The 18646-nt window shown below is 47.9% G+C and overlaps 1 protein-coding gene across 1 annotated transcript in view; it reads left to right on the top strand.

The window, feature by feature from the left end:
* The window catches only part of LOC126536037 (sushi, von Willebrand factor type A, EGF and pentraxin domain-containing protein 1-like), a 279450-nt gene that overhangs the window by 59317 nt on the left and 201487 nt on the right, over positions 1 to 18646 (top strand). Inside the window, exons 9-10 of the mRNA XM_072287493.1 lie at positions 12679 to 12942; positions 13511 to 13608. Coding sequence (XP_072143594.1) covers positions 12679 to 12942; positions 13511 to 13608 — 362 coding nt within the window. The remainder of the gene's footprint in view (positions 1 to 12678; positions 12943 to 13510; positions 13609 to 18646) is intronic.

Below are 18646 nucleotides of genomic sequence, written 5' to 3'. Positions count from 1 at the left end.
GGCTCGACTTAGCACAGCTCCGCTGTTAAAAGATGCTTGCTTTCAGAAATGTGTTCACTAGGATGCTCAAAAGTTGGGTCGTAATGAGAGAATCTGGATGCGTTCGTGTAAATTTTTTTGTGTGTGAACCTTGCTTGCACTTATGATCATACGTCCCGCGAAAAAAAAAAAAAAGAAGAATGATGCAGTTTCAGTCTGGCGCGAAGTAGTGACGCGATACCTGGCAGGGCAATGCGCGGACTGCCCCCACCACGTGTCCACGGACTACACTGCCTACCGGATCGGCTATCTGTGTTACAACAGTGTATACAGGGTCCGGCCACTTTGTTCTAAGAGAAGAACAACGAGGAAAAATTCGTAGGAACTTTTGCAAATGAAGTATGCATTTCAACGCGTGTATCTTATGCAAGTATGGATACCGCTTCCTGATTCGCTGCATAATTCTGTAGAAAGCAGTGTCAGTGACCGGCACATCTCTAGTATTGGTAATGATTTATTCAGAGAATGTACTCTTTTCATACTCCTGGACTGTGAAAGCGCTGGAGTGCCTGAGTTTAGCGCAGTCGGGCGATTAACACAACATTTTAATTTTAAACAAAGCGCACTAAACAACACACCAATAAAGAAATATCGGATAGGAAATATAGTGAATGTACAAACAGGGCTTGTCAGGCCGCCGGATTCTCGTTCCTTCTGTAGCTCGCCGTCCCGCGTTACTCGGTGGTAGGTGACCGAGGTCGACGTGCCATGGGCACCGTGCAGGGACGAGGGCATTGTGGCTGCGAGAACTTGAACGATTTATTCACAACATGGCGAACGATTGAGATGCGATGAGACCCGCCACGGTTGTTTAGTGGTTAAGGTGTTGGGCTGCTAAGCACGAGGGCGCGGTATCGAATCCCAGCCACGGCGGCCGCATTCAGATTGGGCCGAAATACAAGAACACCCGTGTACTTAGATTTAGGTGCACGTTAAAGAACCCCACGTGGTCCATATTTGCGGAGTCGCCCATTACGGCGTTTCTCATAATCAAATCGTGGTTCTGGAACGTAAAACGCCGTAATTCTTATTTTCTTTTTTAGATGAGATGAGACTGAGATGTACACGGTGGCGACACTTAAACAGACCCGACGTTACAGTAAACCACTCCTTGTACCTTTGGCGGTGGAGCGTCTTGGCCCACAGTCCCGTGCCAGCCCCAAGTATTCTCAGATTGGCGGCTGAGTTGCGTGAGAGGATCCCTCCTACCGCCGAGTGCCCCAGGTGGACGCATCGTTGTCGAGCGTAGAGCTTCCCCTCTCCGCTCTGCTGACTCTTTCCAGCTAGGCGGAAACACATTCAAAGCGCCCACGAAGAGCAATTTGCGTCAGTAGCGCTGTACGCGACGGCTTCTTTCAATTGCAACTGAAGCTGGGGCGCATTCATTGGTCACGACGCCAGCGTTTTTCACAATGCGCAAACTCTGTGCCCCTTTGGTGGACAGGAGGAAGGTTTTCCAACGCCGCATAGCAACACTACCTAGAGATAGTCGTGTCGCCCGAATGCTCTTATTTATGAGATGACGCGAGGCTCAACAGATATTTCGCATCAATTGTTTGCATAAGGATTTGCGTCAGCATTCAACTACACGAACACGCATTAATTACGGCTATTAGTTTCTTATCCACTACCTCAAGCCTGTTCTCTAGTGCCACTCGATACACAATAAAAACGCGCCTTGTATTAATCATATCTCGCCGTTGAATTCGATCGGTTGGCACCATGGCCCTCTGAAATCTGCAAGGCATGAGTCACTCACCACACTTCATTGGCCTTAGGCGGAAGGCAAAGTCGTAAGAGTGACTGCGGTGGGGCAAGAAGATCCCAACGCGCAGCGGCGAACAGCGACTGTGCAGAAGGATCGGCATTTCAGCTTTGATCTTCGGTGACGGACCCTTCGTTCGTGGCAGGTCGCTCCCCGGGAGTGCTGAAATGAAGTCGTGCAGCCGGGGTTGTAGCGCACTTGTCTCGCGTCTTCTCCGTTTGGTTCAGGTCCGGTTATGTTGCAATTGCAAGCCGGTCTGGTAACTCTTTTTTATTTTGTTTCGACAAGCAGTCATTCCAGAACGGCGTTGAGCCCATGACCACAAAGAAAGCTAGCACCAGGCCAGTCTCACCTGAGACTAACCACGCCATAGCCTCGTCGATGAATTCAGGCTTTAAAGAAAGTGAGCGCTGCTGCTCTCCTATTCCTATTTAGCACCCTCCTCCAAAAGCATTAAAATTGCCATTTCCGAAACTCAATCAAATGGCCACACACAATGCCCCAACAATGAACTTCATAAACAGGAGAAAAAAAGCGGCCGTGGCTTAGCTTGGTTAAGCCTGGTGATTGCGAAGCAATAGTAGCGCCCCTGGTGAGAGGAGCGGGAGTTAGGCCGCCGTTGGTGGCTACCGCGTCGCCTCGCGACGGCGTGAGATGGGGCCCCGTTTTTACACAGCTGGTGTGACGTCACTCTAGGTCACGTGGTGTGACGTCACGCAGCGAGGTCACGCTAAAGGTCAATGGTGCCTACCACCGCCTCGCCACGGAACGGGCTGAAGTGCGACCTAAAGTAGTATTGCTTCGCAATAAAAAAAATCGTATCACCTACAGAAATAACCTTGAACCGGAAGAAATACCCAGAGAGAGCAGTACTCGTATGATAATATCAAGCATCCAAGGGAGCAATTCACTTACCAATGAAGATCACTAGCCTCGTTTCTAAATTTTAATCCCGACGTTTCGAAAGGCCTTCCAGTCAACTTAGAGCGAGGCACCAGAGTAAGCGACAGAGGTTAGGAGAGCGCAAAGATATCCCGAAACATCCTAAAAGAAAGGCGTCATAAACCGCACATTTGCGTTCTACTGGTCTTGAATAGTAGCGGGCCCTTCACACCGATTAACACTCTCCTACAACAGCTACTCCTTGTCGTACTTCGTCTTCCTCATCGTCTCCTATTCGCGCACAGCTTCTTCACTCGACATTTTTCCCATTTAACCCGCAACATTGCCGCCCACTCCCCTCTCCGCCTCGGAATGCTAACCGTCCCGGTCAGCAAGGTATGACAATGAATGAAGGCATCAGTACACAATGCTTAAAAGCCACGACTTTGTGGAACGCTGAGCGCAGCGGTCTATCCTTCCGATGAAGGACAGGCTTTTTGCGCAGGACTGCGTCCTGTGACTACGTAGGAATACGAGCCGTCTCAATGGGAATACTGACGACAGTACGTAGCGTCACGTCCCAGACATTGCTCTTAACCGTGCATCCGACATTGTTGTCGAACTTAGCGTCCTCGTTTTTGCCCAGAGTACTCCAGAACGCCGACTTCACACAGGGGTACTTCTTAGTCGCGGCCTGAACAGGTTCCTAAAGTGTTCGGCTGGTGGAAGGCTTTCCTGAGCGCTTCGCTCACGTGCAGCTTGCGCACCTCTGCATTTCAGCTTGTGCTGACAAACATTGTGGTTGTCCTTGGTCTTCTTGTCAGTGGTGTTGCCTAAATCTATTGCCACCTAAGTTTGCCTCGTCGTAGTATACGTGAGGTCCGTTAGCTTGTTTGACTGCAGCTGGTCATTTTGGCTTGTACCCAGAGACAAGGTGACCATGGGCTCGGAATTTGCAAGGATCCGTTCCACATTAGGCTGCCACTTCACCGGTGGGCTGTCGCTACGAATGGGATGCAGACATTGCTCTGTTAAGTCAGGGCGAAGGTCGATCCAAATAGGTCGCGAAGCTTCGGGCGAAAAGCGGTTCAGATCAAATTGTCACCGACATCAGCAAGGGTGGTTATGGGAGCAGCGATTAAAGCGCGACTATGTTTGGAGGGAGCCAACATTGGGAAAGAAAAAAGAATTTTTTCATTAAAGCGAGACGCAGTTAGATTCATTCAACGAAAATAAAATTCCTTATCAATTTTATATATGCGTGACGAGTAAAGAAAAGACAACTCTATTTTATCATTGTCAATAAATACCTTTTTTCAGCGCCCATCGTAAAAGGGGGTTGACGCCGCTATCGCTTGCGAAGCAATGTAGCTCTTGGAAGTGTCCAGAAAGGCGCGGTCGAGAAGCTCGCCTGTTACAAATCGACCCCCTCACACGTTGTGCTGTTTTGCTTCTCGACGTTTGTCTGAATTTGGTGGCGCGGTTAGCTTCATCGTTTCTCAACCTGTTCAGTCAAAAGCAGTGAGTTACGACCACCAGATAATTGCTTACTTTAGTTGTTTTCATGCGACTGCGCAGGCCAACGGGTTGTACGCCCGAAGATAAAATCAGCACGCCACACCTAAGCGTTCGTCGGACTCCAAAGAAAATATGTTCTGTTCAGGGGTGCGATTTCGACACCCGTACGGCTGGCCTTTTCTTGCATCGCTTTCCGCGCTGAAAGGTCGAAACGCCCATAAGTCGAATAGCGGAGCATTTAAATATACAGCTCTAATGGCAGAACACCAAAACAAATTTCGCGCCTTTGAGAACAAGATGACGTCACTTCTGTTTTTAACGGATATGGCGTCACATCGTTTTCTTTCTGTCACCGGAAGTGTTCCCTCCTCGTACAGATGGCGCTAAACGCCATGAACCGCCGATGAACCGCAATGCTTTGAAGGTACAGGCTACTATGGAAGCTTAGCTACCAGGTATATTTACCGTGTCAGGGCCCTCCTCCTACATTTTGACATCTGAGGCGACCTGCGGTATTTGAGCGGTGGTGACGTTGCTCTCGGGCGCTTGCACGTTCATTGCGGCATTCGAAGATTGTCTAGGCCGTGACCTAGAAGCGGGGTCAGGTATTTTTTCCGGCGCCGGTACCGAAAGCCGCTGATTTCTACAGTAGCGTGCATGCTGTTCCACTCGGGCGTATTCGGCTGCGATAAGAAGCCAATGCGCGCACAGGCTGTCACCGGGGTGTCTTTTGGTTCTTCTCCTCTGCTTTGGTCTTCTTCACATCTCTTCCGTTGCCTTGTACATCTGCGTCGTTAGCACGTACTGGAGTCACCTAATCTACAGATTTCAAGAAAATACTGAGGCGCCTCCTCACAGCTGTCCTACTTCACTGCATATTCAGTTCTTCCCCTGTCCCACTAGTCCCGAATTTGTTTCACGCATGCAACTGGCTGATCAATCGACGCCAAGGAAACGCAACACGCGGCCGCAGGAGAACGCGCAAGTCTGTTAGCCATCTGAAGCATTATTTGCTGCACCATCACCTCCCACTTGCGATTATACGCCGCGAAAACTCCTTCCAGGCTTATCACCAGTTCGCACCACAGGCGCTGCAGACAAACAAACAAACAAACAAACAAACAAGCAAACTTTGCTCAAACATCATAGAATGTTTGGAGGCGCGCACAAAAAGTTTTCGACAGGCTTTACTGGGTCCGTGCCCCCTACAAATGGCACACAGCGAGAAGAGGCTGGTCTGAATAAGCTGATTATTTCTAAGCTGATTAACTAATCTTATTATTGCGAGAGCAATTATATAGACACTTGTAGACATATATAGTGCATTTCCGCAGTTGGCGTCGCCAACGCCGTGGAGTTCCGCATGAAGTCCAAAGGCTAAAACACCATCGCCACGCGTCCCGCTGTATGTCATTACTTCGTATAGCTGTGCACTAATTTGCTCTCGCAATCGTTGCTTCGCCTTTCGGGCAAAACTGCGGCTTTTTTTGCAGTACGTAGGCATTAACCATGAACATAGAAAATAATCACTAATGTCTAGCACAACAAGCAACCATCTAGGTTATCTTACTGGCTAATAACCCCGCCCCCTCTATATAGGGGGTGACCTTCACTGCGGTGGTTGCTGCGTATGGCGCAGCCGCGTGAGCGCTGCCTCGAAAGCGACCTGCGATGCGGGAAGTCCCGGTGCATTGAGGGCCGGTAACTTCGCGTGCACTATATGCTCTGGCGCGTCGCCCGCGTTCTCGAAGTGATCCGTCACTTTAAGATTTTCACCGAAACTGTACAAGATAAACAGTAATCATCATCATCATCATCAGCCTATGTTATGCACACTGCAGGACGAAGGCCTCTCTCTGCAATCTCCGATTACCCCTGTCCTGCGCCAACCGTTTCCAACCAGCACCCGAAAATTTCCTAATTCGTCGCATCACCTAGTGTTCTGCCGTCCTCCCTTGCGCTTCCCTTCTCTTGATACCCATTCTGTCATCCTAATGGTCCAAAAATTATCTAATCTGCGCATTACATGAGCTGCCCAGCGCCATTTTTTTTCTCCTAATGTCAATTAGAATATCGTCTATACCCGTTTGCTCTCTGATCCAAACCGCTCTCTTTCTGTCCCTTAAAGTTATGCCTAGCATTCTGCGTCCCATTGCTCTTTGCGCGGCCCTTGGTCTAAAGTTTCTTTGTCAGTGTCCAACTCTCTGCCTCATATGTGAGCACCGGTAAAATATGCGCTGATTGTTTACCTTCCTTTTCAATGATAACGGTAAGCTTCCAGTCAGGAATTCCCGATGTCTGCCGTATGCGATCCAATCCATTTTTATTCTTCTGTGAATTTGCTTCTCATGGTCAGGGCTCCTTGTGATTAGTTGACCTAGGTAAACGTACTCCTTCACAGACTCTAGAGGCTGACTTGCGATCCTCAACTCTTGTTCCCTTGCACGGTTCTTCATCATTATCTTTGTCTTCTTCATATTAATCTTCAACGCCACCCTTACGCTCTCCCAGTTAAGGTTCTCGATAATTTCTTGTAACTCGTCTGCAGTGTTGCTGAATAGAACAATGTCATCGGCAAACCGAATGTTGCTGAGGTATTACGGTCGTACGAGGAAGTTTTCCAACAAAGCTTTAACGTGATCGTCCCATGACATGTGTCCCGAAAAGTCGATTCCTAAGGTTTTTTTTTTTTTTGCGAAAGCATTGTATGCCCCGTTATCCGTCGGCCTGACCGAAAGATGGTACCAAAAATGGCCGACGGCGCAAAGAGCAATAACACGTCAAAAACGCTCGGATTGACATGAAATTTTTCAGGCAGGTTCCTGTAGAGAGGGTAAATTAATGGCTTTGAAAAGAAAACTTTTCGACCTGTGCGGCAATCGAGTCCGGGGCGCGAGACAAGCCCGACGTCACGGCTGTTCTGGATGACTGAATGGGTGCATAGTGCGTGCGTCATTGGCCACGTGACGGCGCAGCCACTGTGATGGAGCAGGCGCCACGTAATGAGTGTATAAAATGAACGCGTACACGACATTCCGAGGTCTGCCAACGGTACAATGCTTTTGCGTTCCCACGCGTAAGCAGTCTTAAAAGTTTCTGCCGAATTTTAACAGAGCGAGCAACTTCAACCTCAATGTTACATATCATGAGAGGTGGAAGATGGAAAAGTTTTTGACGCGGGAGGAACATTACCGCTTTAGTCATTTGAATATCGACCTTTAAATCTTATCAAGAGTCCATGCATTAAATATTACCGATGTCTTATTAGCTCGTTCAACCTACTCGACATCTGAAACACCTGAAAAGACTAAGCTCGTGTTGTTGGCGTATTCGAAGCACTTTGACGCATTATCAATATTCACGAGTTCGTTAATGCATAGCACGAAGGGGAAGGGGCCCAACATGTTTCCTCGAGTAACACCCCAAGTTAGCGCTTTTACTGAAGAATGATGTCGGTTAATGGCAACGAACCGTATGCAGTGTTGTAAGTGTGAATAAATTAAAGAAAATACTTTCCCACGGTAACCATAGGGCTCGAGTTTCTGAAGAAAGGTGTGATGATTCATAAGATGTAAAACTTTAGTGAAGTCTACAAACGTTCCCACAACCACATTTTCATTTTCAGTAATTTCTTGTATGAATTCCTTCTCAATAAGGAGTGCTAGTTCACGCGACATCTTTTAGTGGTCATACATGTGATGAAGTTATTATTTGGTGATTATCAGAAAAATATGTCATGCACTTAAGGATTATATCTTCAAAACCTTTCGCGAAAACTGGTAGAATAGGAATGAGCCGGTTTTTAGACCTATCATCCTTGCTCCCCTTTTTGTAAATTGCAAACTTGTAGGAGAACATGTTACGTGGAAAATGGTAAATGTGTGTCTTGGACAGTGCGCAATGATATCAATAGTGTACCTGACTGGTCCTGTTGGCAAGCCAGATGCGTCTTGCAATTTAGTGTTGTTTACTGATAGGAACGCTGTGGTTCTCTGCGATTGGTTGTAGAAGCAATGTCCCATATAGCGTAAAGCTATTGTAGATACTCGGTGTTGGGGCAACTGATAGAAAATAGTCAATAAAGCTTTAGTTAGATTAACACTATTTGTTATAAGTGCATCTTAAGATCGTCCTGTCAGAGAATTTAGACTTTTCCATCCGTCCTGAGATTGGGCTGGACATGAGCTGAACATATTTGTCTGATAAACCCTTTTGGCAGCATGAACCTCCTTAGTACCGTAGTTTCAGTAATGTTTAGGCTCTTGTAGTGAACCTAAACAACTGGTTCGTATGACGTTTGCATAAATCTGATATCGCTTATTTGTCAGCTTTAACATGTCTGCGGTAACCCACGTCTTGCGAGCTTTTTTTGTTCGAGTAAATGTTTTCAGTTGAAAATAGGCTTTGTAAGTGCCTGTGTATGTTTTAATAAAGTAGTCATATGCCATTTAAGGATTCCTCTCACTGAGCACATCGTCCCAGTTTATTTCATTTCATTTCATTTTATTACCATAAAAACCTCTTGGTATGGGTATTACATAAGGGGTGGGAATACATTAGTACATAATTTACATAATACGTAACTGAACACGCAAACAACAAAAAACTACATCAGCTAAAGTGTTACATAAGTCAGCGCGAATACATAGACCTAAATATTACAAACTAAGGTTGCACGAGCATATAAGTCTGTTAAGACAAGTCATTTTTATTGTGGAAAGTGCGCAGTGACACTCTCCATGAACGTACAAGGGCAAATGACGGCGGCGATTTGGTGGGGCAGGTTGTTCCAATCTGTAGCGGCATGGCAAAAGAATGAGGCGGAAAAGGTAACAGTGCGCATGCGAGGGCGGCCCACTTGAAAAGTGTGCCGTGTACGATCAGATGTTCGGGCTGCGGGGAGGATATAGGGTGGTTGATTAAGCGAGCTGTGATAAAACTTATGGAAAAGTGAAAGGGTTCCAGTGCGCCGGCGCGTACAAAGGGGAAGTAAATTCAATTATTTCTTTAAGTAAGATATGCTAACGTCATATGAATAATTAGAATGAATGAACCTTGCGGCGCGGTTTTGAACGGTTTCGAGTGTGTTGATGAGATATGTTTGGTGTGGATTCCATATGGCGGATGCATATTCTAGTTTCGGTCGGACTATTGACTGGTAGGCCAGTAGTTTAACAGGTTTGGGGGCACGTTTTAGATGACGCTTGAGAAAACCCAGCGATTTGTTAGCAGATGAAATGATGTTACTGACGTCAGTTCGCCAGGATAAGTCGTTAGTTATAGCAACACCTAGGTACTTGTAAGCTAAACGCTCCAAAAACTCCGATGATTTTTTCTGTAATGATAACCCGGTAACTGGTTTGTTCTCGTGCCTGCTTGTTAGTGTGAAGGTTTTATTGCGATAGCAATTATATGGACACTCCAGGCGCAATTTTGCCGTCGCCGTGAGGGTCTGTATAAAGTCCAAGGGTGATAAAATCGTCGCTGTGTGCCGTGGGCTATATGTGGGAGTGAAAGCGTACGTGAGCGAGCCGGCGATCGCCGCTTAATGTCGCGAACGCCAGGGATGAAAGCGGGAAGGAAGCGCGCCGTCAGGCTCCGGCACGAGGGGGCTCGTTTTACTCCGCGCGTGCCCGCCCGGGCAGCTGTATCTTGAAAGCCATCAGCGACGGGCACAGAGTTCGTTGTGCTCGGTGTTCTCGCACCTTCACGTCGATGCGAGAGGCAGCACGAAGGTAAACTCGCTCGCCGGTCTTGCCGCGCTTGCTGACTCCAACGTTTTCACAGCAAGTTTAAGCGGTCATTAACTGAGGTGTGTTCATGTTTGCTTGTACGCGCATGACACCATGCTCGTTAAATTGGTTAGTTTGCCTGTGTTTACAAGTTTATACGGCCCATAAACTACTATTGTTACTTCGTATAGCTAGCAGTCCACTAATATGCTATTGTAGTCGATGCTTCGCCTTTCGGGTAATACTGCGACTTTGTTAAAGGACAAAAATGGCGAAATGATAACTTATGGCGTAATTAATGACACCACACATAATAACCTGGGAATTTCAATTTGTTATCGAAAGATATATGAGCTTTTGAGTGTGTCAAACATTGGGGTATGATTACTTACACTCTCCGAACCGGAGGGTATGGGGTGACAACAAACCCACCACGCATGCACTTACATATGGTTCGACAGCTCGTCGGCGATAAGGTCCGCGCCTGATCTACCGTGGACCAGAGGCACGAGACGGGAGGCGACGTAAAAACACACGCTGTATTTAATAAAATAAAATCATGCCAGTGACATGAGAAAAAAAGAATGAGAAAACTACAAGCAGAATGTAAAAAGCTTCGCGGAAGGCGTGCGGGTCACACACAACTCATTGTGACAAGACACAGGACACACAGCCAATCACGTGGGAATTTCTAACACTCGCGAAATAAAAAAAAGACAATTACGCGAACAGTGGCGTAGCTAGGTCGTCGGGCACCCGGGGCCCATAGGTCTTCTGTCACGCCCCCCCCCCCCCCGGTTGTAGCCGGCGGAAAGAGGGGTGACTTCTGATGTATATGACACCGCCCCCCCCCCCCCTCACTGGCCACTTGCACCCGGAGCCCACGGCCCCCCTTTGCTACGCCACTGTACGTGACACAAATGAGGAATACACGCGACAATAAACGCGGCAAACACTACACTGACAGAACATACAAAAACGAGCACGCGATGAATAAGTAAATGAAAGACGAAACGTGATTTAAAAGAAAATGGTCCGGCGGAAAGTTCCGGGAGCACGTTGGAACACGAGGCTTATCTATGGCGTACTCGCCGAGATCCCGACCTGAAGAAGCGTGAGGCTGCTGGTACCGCACTGCCGAAGATGTTGACGAACTTGCACCGTCTATCGATCTACCGGCGCCTGTCGATCTACCGGCGAAGACTCCAGCCTGGGGATTTCAGCCTGCCGACCACAACTTCAGCTGTCTCTCGGTGCACGAACACGCTGCTCCGTCTTCCAAACCACTCTCCCCGGTCGCAGTGGCTGGCCCGTCCCTCGTCACGGTCTGGCGACCCAAGTGACGAACCGGTCCGGCGAGGTCAAGAACAATGGGGAGCTTTCCTCCCCATGGCCGTGTAAGCGGCGCTGTGGCTGCGGTGGCAATGGCGGCTGTCTCGATATAGACGCGGGCACGCACTTCGTGACAGAGTGCTCGTTGTCATTCTTGAGGGTGGTGTAATAACATTCGGACGGTAGTGTCTGTTTAATAAGGTTTAACTCTATTTCCATGCTACTGTCGTCAAGGTGGTTAATGTTGATATTGCCACCTAAGATTATGTTGCATTGTTGGTCGTTAAGAAATTCTGAGATAGAATCCAAGGAAACAAAATATGACGAAGGAGCGCCGCGAGGCGCTAGTACATGTTGTCGTATCCGACCGCTCGCCACCACAATGAAATGAGGAAGTGAGAAACGAGTAACTCAGTATTTAATCTACACAATTAAGGTTGCCTCATTCCACGCACACACAGGAGCCAATCTCTTCCTTCTCTCCTTTTCAAAAGCCGTGTCCCCCTGATATTCACGTTGCCCAGTAACAATATACACTTCTCGAAAACCCTGCGAAATTAATTCTTTCACCCGGCCCAAATCCTAACAAACGCCTTATTGAACAATACTGCATGGACGGGTGACACACACACGCACACGCACACGCACACGCACACGCACACGCACACGCACACGCACACGCGCACGCACACACGCACACACGCACGCACGCACGCACGCACACACACACACACACACGCACGCACGCACGCACGCACGCACACACGCACGCACGCACGCACGCACGCGCACACGCGCACACGCGCACACGCGCACACACACACACATTCACTCCGGATATTAATTTATTGTCGGCAACCAGAAGTCGTTTAGGTGATTCATTATCTGACTGCTGTACTGTGTATATGCTATTGGACAAGACAGCCGCAGCAACCACCGTCTGCAAAGTCTTGGAGGGTGCGCCTAGTAAGATTTGCTTTAATAGGAGTTAGCCCGACGCACAGCGACGTCACTCCACATTGGAAACGACTTATTGAAGATATAAACGGGATGAGAAAGGCAGGGAGATTAACCGGATAAGATTCTGGTTTGCTACCCTGCACAGGGGGAAGGGGAAATTAAAGACTAAAAGAACAGCGGCGAGAAAAAGCAAACAAACGAAAGAAAAAGATAGGGTAGGTCGTGAACGTCCATGACAATTATAGTCTGTCCAATAAACGAGAAGAAAGGAGGGTTAACAGTAGGGCCCGATTTTTATTAGTCATATCATAAGAAGCCAACAAACACTGACACCAAGGACAACACAGGAGAAATTACTTGTTCTTAATAGGCCACTCAAACGTAACGATTCCGATAGGCAAGAATGAGACATGCGATATTAACAACGAAGACGTTTTCGTTTTATTTCAGATGTGCAAAAGCCCATGATTGTGAACTGCCCTCTAGATATGACGTTCTACAATGCCCCGGGTAGGCCTTTCTCCGATCCAGTGCAGTGGAAAGAGCCCGTGTCCACCGACAATTCCGGCTCGTCCACCGTAAAACTCGTGTTCCCGCTCGAGATCACGACTCTGCCGCACGAGTTCCCGATTGGAGAGCACGACATTCAATATGTTGCCACTGACGCCGAGGGTCTCGCGTCGGACCCGTGCGCATTCAAAGTGTTCGTGCTAGGTGAGCAAAAATCACTCTGTACTTGTACCTGTTCTGCTAAGCCGCCTCTCTCTATGTCTGTGGCTGCGTTGCTAAGAATTATGTTTACAGTTTACGGTAACATTGTAGGAGAATGTAAAATGAGCTCTGCGAATTCCTGCAATGGGTAGGGGTGCTAATGAAAGGAAGAAGCTGTCATCCACCCGTCAGTAGCAGGAACTTGAAAAATGTCCATGAATTATTTATGAGAAAGAAAGCTTTGTAGCTGAAGAAAAATTCATCTTGGTCCGTGTCTCGAACTCGTGACCAACGCCTTTACATCACAGTCGCTATGTCCTTTGAGATAAACAAAGATCGATGAGAGCGGCCGAATTATTCGGCAACTCGAAGCACACTAATTTATTGTCCCTGTACTTCGAGAATAATGCAATCGAGTATAATTTTAGTCGACTTCCCGCCAGAGATTCTTAACATTTATCGTATATAATTCTGTCTATCGTGCATGTCCCATATCTCGCGTACTAGCTGACGGCTCGTGAAACTTGACAATAAAGCACTGCTTATTAATGTTTACTTGGTTTCGTTATAGACGTGGAAAATCCATTGGTCACCTTCTGTCCGGACAACATTTTAACGGTCTCTGGCACGCGTGAAACTAACGTCACTTGGGAGGAACCGCGATTCCTGGCAAGTTTCTCTTTCTGATTTTGTTCTTACGCATTTTGTCGCCTTTGTTGCTGCTGTACGTACCGTGTTTGTCCCGGGGACCTCGTTTGTTGCTTTTTCTATCAGCTTTTTAGGCAACGAACTACAAGGGCACCACAATATTATATGGTGTCCAGCACACGAGGGACTGGCAGAAAACGCAAGGGCAGAGCGTATTGCTCGAGGATTAAACGTCCGAGCAATGCCATGGCCTCGCAACGGCCTTTCACCAAATTCTCGTGACATACTCCTACAGCAAAGCAGGAGCGGAGACGCTTTGGACATCCTCACTCCGATTTAAACAACCAACAGGAGAGGGACTGGCGTCGTATTCAGGCGAATACATACCCCAACCTGCACCACCTACACAGAATACACCCCACGAGGTTCACTGGCGAGTGCCCGTTGTGCACGGGCACACCTACAATAAGACACGTCACATGGGAGTGCCCCAGGAGGCCTCCGCACATAGACAGCGCCATGTTGCACCGACATACACTAATGAGTAATAGGCAGTGGGAGGCATGGCTTGCGGACGAGGGTCGGGAGATCCAGTGGGCTCTTCCGGACCAATCCCAGTGAGCCGCTCGTGCCAGTTGGGCCCTGGAATAGGGCCACAACTGTCATGCCTTATTTTTCTTATATTTAATAAAGTTTTTACTCTATGCAGCTGCTCCTTGCCCTGAAGAACACGGTTTCAGGTCAAATCATTCGACTTCCAACCGCAGAGCTCACGCTATCGCAGGAAATCATTACGTCCTTACACTATAACCTGCTTGTGGATGTACTTCTACATGAAGTAAACATAAAAATTTGCTTTAGTTGATCGCGGGTATCTATAATAAAATTACAACACTACGGCTTCCATGCTAACGTCCCACTCTGTTTCTAGGTACATAAGCAAAGCGCCAAAAAACGATGAAAATGAGTAATCTTTCATCTTGCTTACTAACAATATATGGAGAGATACCATAGGGACGTTACGAGAGTTGGTTTTCGTTCATAAAAAGTCGTTGTTTCGACCAAAAGGCAAAACATCGATTGCGATATCAAATTAGGGGACAACTACACGAAGTTAGGATATTAGTTTTATTCGCCGTAAAATCTTCTAAACATAAGCATACTAACTAAATTAGCAAGCATGGTGTCACGCACGTACATGCAAACATTAACACACCTCACTTTATGACCGCTGAAACTCGCTGTCAAAACCTTGGAGTGAGGAAGCGCGGCCGAAGCCGGAGTTGACCTTCGTGTTGAGTCTCGCATCAACGCGAACTAAGTCCCGAAAACAGCGCACCGCGGACTCTGTACCCGTTGCAGATAGCTTTCAAGATACAGCGGTGGGGCGCTGTACCCTCTTCCCGGAGCCTTGTGCGCGACGAAAGACGGCGCTTTCTTCCCGCCAATTTCTTCTCTGGCGTGCGCGAGACTGAACGCGATTGCCGGCTCACTCTCGCACGCTTTCACGAGCTCATAAAGCATCGCGCTCGGAGTTTATAGGGAACGTCACGGCGGCGCCGATGGCGATTGTGACGGCAGAAATGCGCCGGGAGTGTCCTGATAATTGCTCTCGCAATAATAAATGCAAAAACTTGACCTTGTAATTTACTTTACACAACTTCCAATCATTTCTTGAGTCTCGTTTTTTTTTGTTTAACGCGTGAGCGTTAGGGCGTCGTGTCGCGGAATATCTGGTGACGGCGTCGGCGGAGTTATCCGTGAGCGAGAATTCCCGTGGTGTTCAGAAAACATTTATTTCGACAAGAGACAATACGAACACTGAGTCGCAATCACGGCACATTTACACCAGCACGATAACATATATCTGAAAACATATATCTGAACATATATCTGATAAGATATATCTGATAGTATATACCTCATATATACGACGACATATATCCGAACAGATGAATGTTCCTTTATATGAGCACATTTTCTTTTGCTACATTGTAATTGCGTATCCTAATAGATGAGTGTTACATATGTTCTACGTTTGCCGACAAAAGACTTACTGCTGCCATGTGAGGGCCTTCAGGTACATTCAAGCTGTACGTCGCAGCTTTTCGCCTGGACAACCCCCAACGAAGTTGGTCGGAAATAAAAGAATTTCTGATTTTTTATATATGAAGTACGAAGCATGGTATATAGGGCACGTTTTCATAGAAATGTTGGAGTCCTCCCTCACTAACATATAACCACATAGACCTACGGAAAGGCACAGTTACACATAAACTAACTATCACGTTTTATAAAATGATGTTCGATATATACAGTGTACACGGATATGTACAACGATGATATGACAGAGACACTTTGCATAATTTTGTAGTGATGCTATGAGATGTGTATGTACAAACATGATCATGTATACGAGAGCACGCGCACACAGAAATCATGGGCACCTACATTCTGTGTACATTCAATGAACACTTTTGATGGCCTGGCTACAAGAACCAGCCTGGTCGAAAATTAAGCCGTACGAGGCTATCAGCCACCGACAGGAAACGGCATGACCACTGTCGAAGTACCTCGTCTTGCCCAAGGAAGAACAACATCTGTGACAGAAACGACAGTAGCTCAGAGTAGAGCCTCTGTAGGAGTGGAAACAGAGCTTTATGACGATCGCCCGCGGCAACTGCCTCGCCCCGGCTACGCCATAGACAAAAGGCCCCCGCAGCAATTAAAATTCGCGCTAAGCGCCCTCCTGAGCAGCAACAAGGTGTAATAAATCTGTTAACTCCAAGGACACGAAAACCAGCATGCACGGCCCTCAAAAATACCCTATCAACGACGTATTGCAACAGCACATGTTTGTTAGAGTCCTGAAGGGAGCAATTTAGACATACCGAAGATGGGACTATTCCCCACCGCTGTAGTCTCACGCGTCGGGAGCACTTGCCAACTTAGACGCCACATGAAGTCTCTCAGGTGGCCAATCACAAGCGACGCCATTATCGCCCCTCACAACACATAATTGGAACGTGCGCGGTGCGCAGGGAGAACCAGAGGAAACAGTAAGGCTGACATTGTATCTACAACACGGTTTTCTACAACGTCTACATCGAGACACACCTGCTGTACATGGTGATAAAGTGCCAACGCCATGGTGTAAAATGCAGGTGCGTATTAGCACTTGTGGTCCGAGACATAAGTGCACGCCCGGTAACATATAAGAAATATTTTTTTTTTGCCAAGGAAATAGCAGGCGAGTTCACGCGCGGGACACCGATCACGCTGTTACAGGCGAAGCAGAAATCGCAGAGCAAGCATTCGGCAGGGGACAGAGACCGATGGGAAAGCGAACCCACCACGAACCCAAGCACCGCGTGACAGAGCAGTTCTGTAGTGTTCGACCAGCAGAAGGAATCAAAAAGGGAGGGACTGCAAGGACCTAATAACCCGTAACGGCTGCTGTACGACGTGACAAAAGTACCACACAGCAGTAAATTATACCCTAGAACATCCTGAATATTTCGTCTTACATCTTCAAGAATTCAAAGCCACACAGAATTCGATATGCCATCATAGGTGTGATCAAGGCCCTAAATACGAATAGAATCGTTCTTTTCAAGACAAAAAAGGTGACTTACGCGTGTCTGTGGTGAACCAATGAACAAATAACGATATTGTGAAAAATTTAGCGGAAGACCTGAATTATTTTCGCACTCAGTGAAAATTCGAAGCCTACACAATAAGCTATCTTCATTCGTGAGATACAATGTGATGTCATCGGCGAAGGCTGCCACCTTCCCAACACCGCTACCAGGCTGCGGGAGACCGTACACATGAGGGTCCCGCAGTACCGAGCGCAGAAATGGCTTAAGGCTGAGAACAAAGAATACTGGGGACAGAGGGCACCTTTGACGAAAACCTCGAGTGACGGGAAATGGTTCACTTTCACGACCATCAAGAAACAATGTACATCGGTCATTTGAATAGGGATTCCTAATAAGTTCAACAAAGTTTTACGAAAAGCCAAACGAGGTCACTACATGAAATATGTAGTTATGTTCAAGGCGATCGGATATCTTTCCTTAATCTAGGGAAACTAAGAGACGAAGTGCTCACCTGGTCCGTGTGCACGTCATTTTGTCACGCGTAACGAATGAGATATGTATCTTTGCCAGAGACTAAGCATGCCTAATGTTGTCCGATTAATGAAGGCATCAGGCTGCCTAAGCGTTGTTGCATCTGGGTCGCAAGCCCCAAGGGTAGCGTTGGCCTGGCGGCCTGGGGCACAGCTGGAAGCATCCGAAGGTCCTGGCAAAGGATGAGTCGACTGCTAACAGAACAACTTGTTTATTATAGCATCGCAAAAGAGCGGCCGGTCAGGTCGACCGAAGTGGAGAGACGGGAGAGCACGTTACTCGACGGAAGAATTCGAAACCTCTCTCAGCGTCCGTGGGCTGCTGCTTTTATACTCTCGGAGTCGAGGGCAAGAAGGAACGGCTCGGGATGAGGTGCACGTGATGGCGGCGCCCGGACACGTTAAGACGAGAAGTGACGCATCCGCCGGGCCGGCGCCTGTCAGACCTCCTCGCTTCACAGTTGGGGAGCTCCTCTTCCCGGCTGCCGCGCTTTGACAAGCGTGGGCACCAACATGTACACACACACACACACACACACACACACACACACACACACACACACACACACACACGCACGCACGCACGCACGCACGCACGCGCACACGCACACGCACACGCACACACACGCACACACACACACACACACGCACACGCACACACACACACACACACGAAGACACGTGGCATTGAAACACGCCTGGACGCGCTTGGGAAGAAGCGTTGCGGCAGCGCTGAACGGGCCGAAATGTCCGCCGCTTTGAACGAAGCCCCGGTGCGTCCGTTGCATCCGCGCCGGCTATACCGCGCGTCGGAGGCGAAACGTAACAGCGTCGAGTGAAAGCAGTTGTGAAGGTTTTTTAGTGAACGTTGAGAAGCGTGATTGGCCTCCATTCCTCCGGAAGAACTGATGGATCGTGCTTAGGGAT

The sequence above is a fragment of the Dermacentor andersoni genome, chromosome 4 (assembly GCF_023375885.2).
Source record: "Dermacentor andersoni chromosome 4, qqDerAnde1_hic_scaffold, whole genome shotgun sequence".
In the NCBI taxonomy this organism is placed as follows: domain Eukaryota; kingdom Metazoa; phylum Arthropoda; class Arachnida; order Ixodida; family Ixodidae; genus Dermacentor; species Dermacentor andersoni.
The sequence above is the reverse complement of the archived record's forward strand: the minus strand, read 5'-3'. Positions and strand labels throughout refer to the sequence as shown.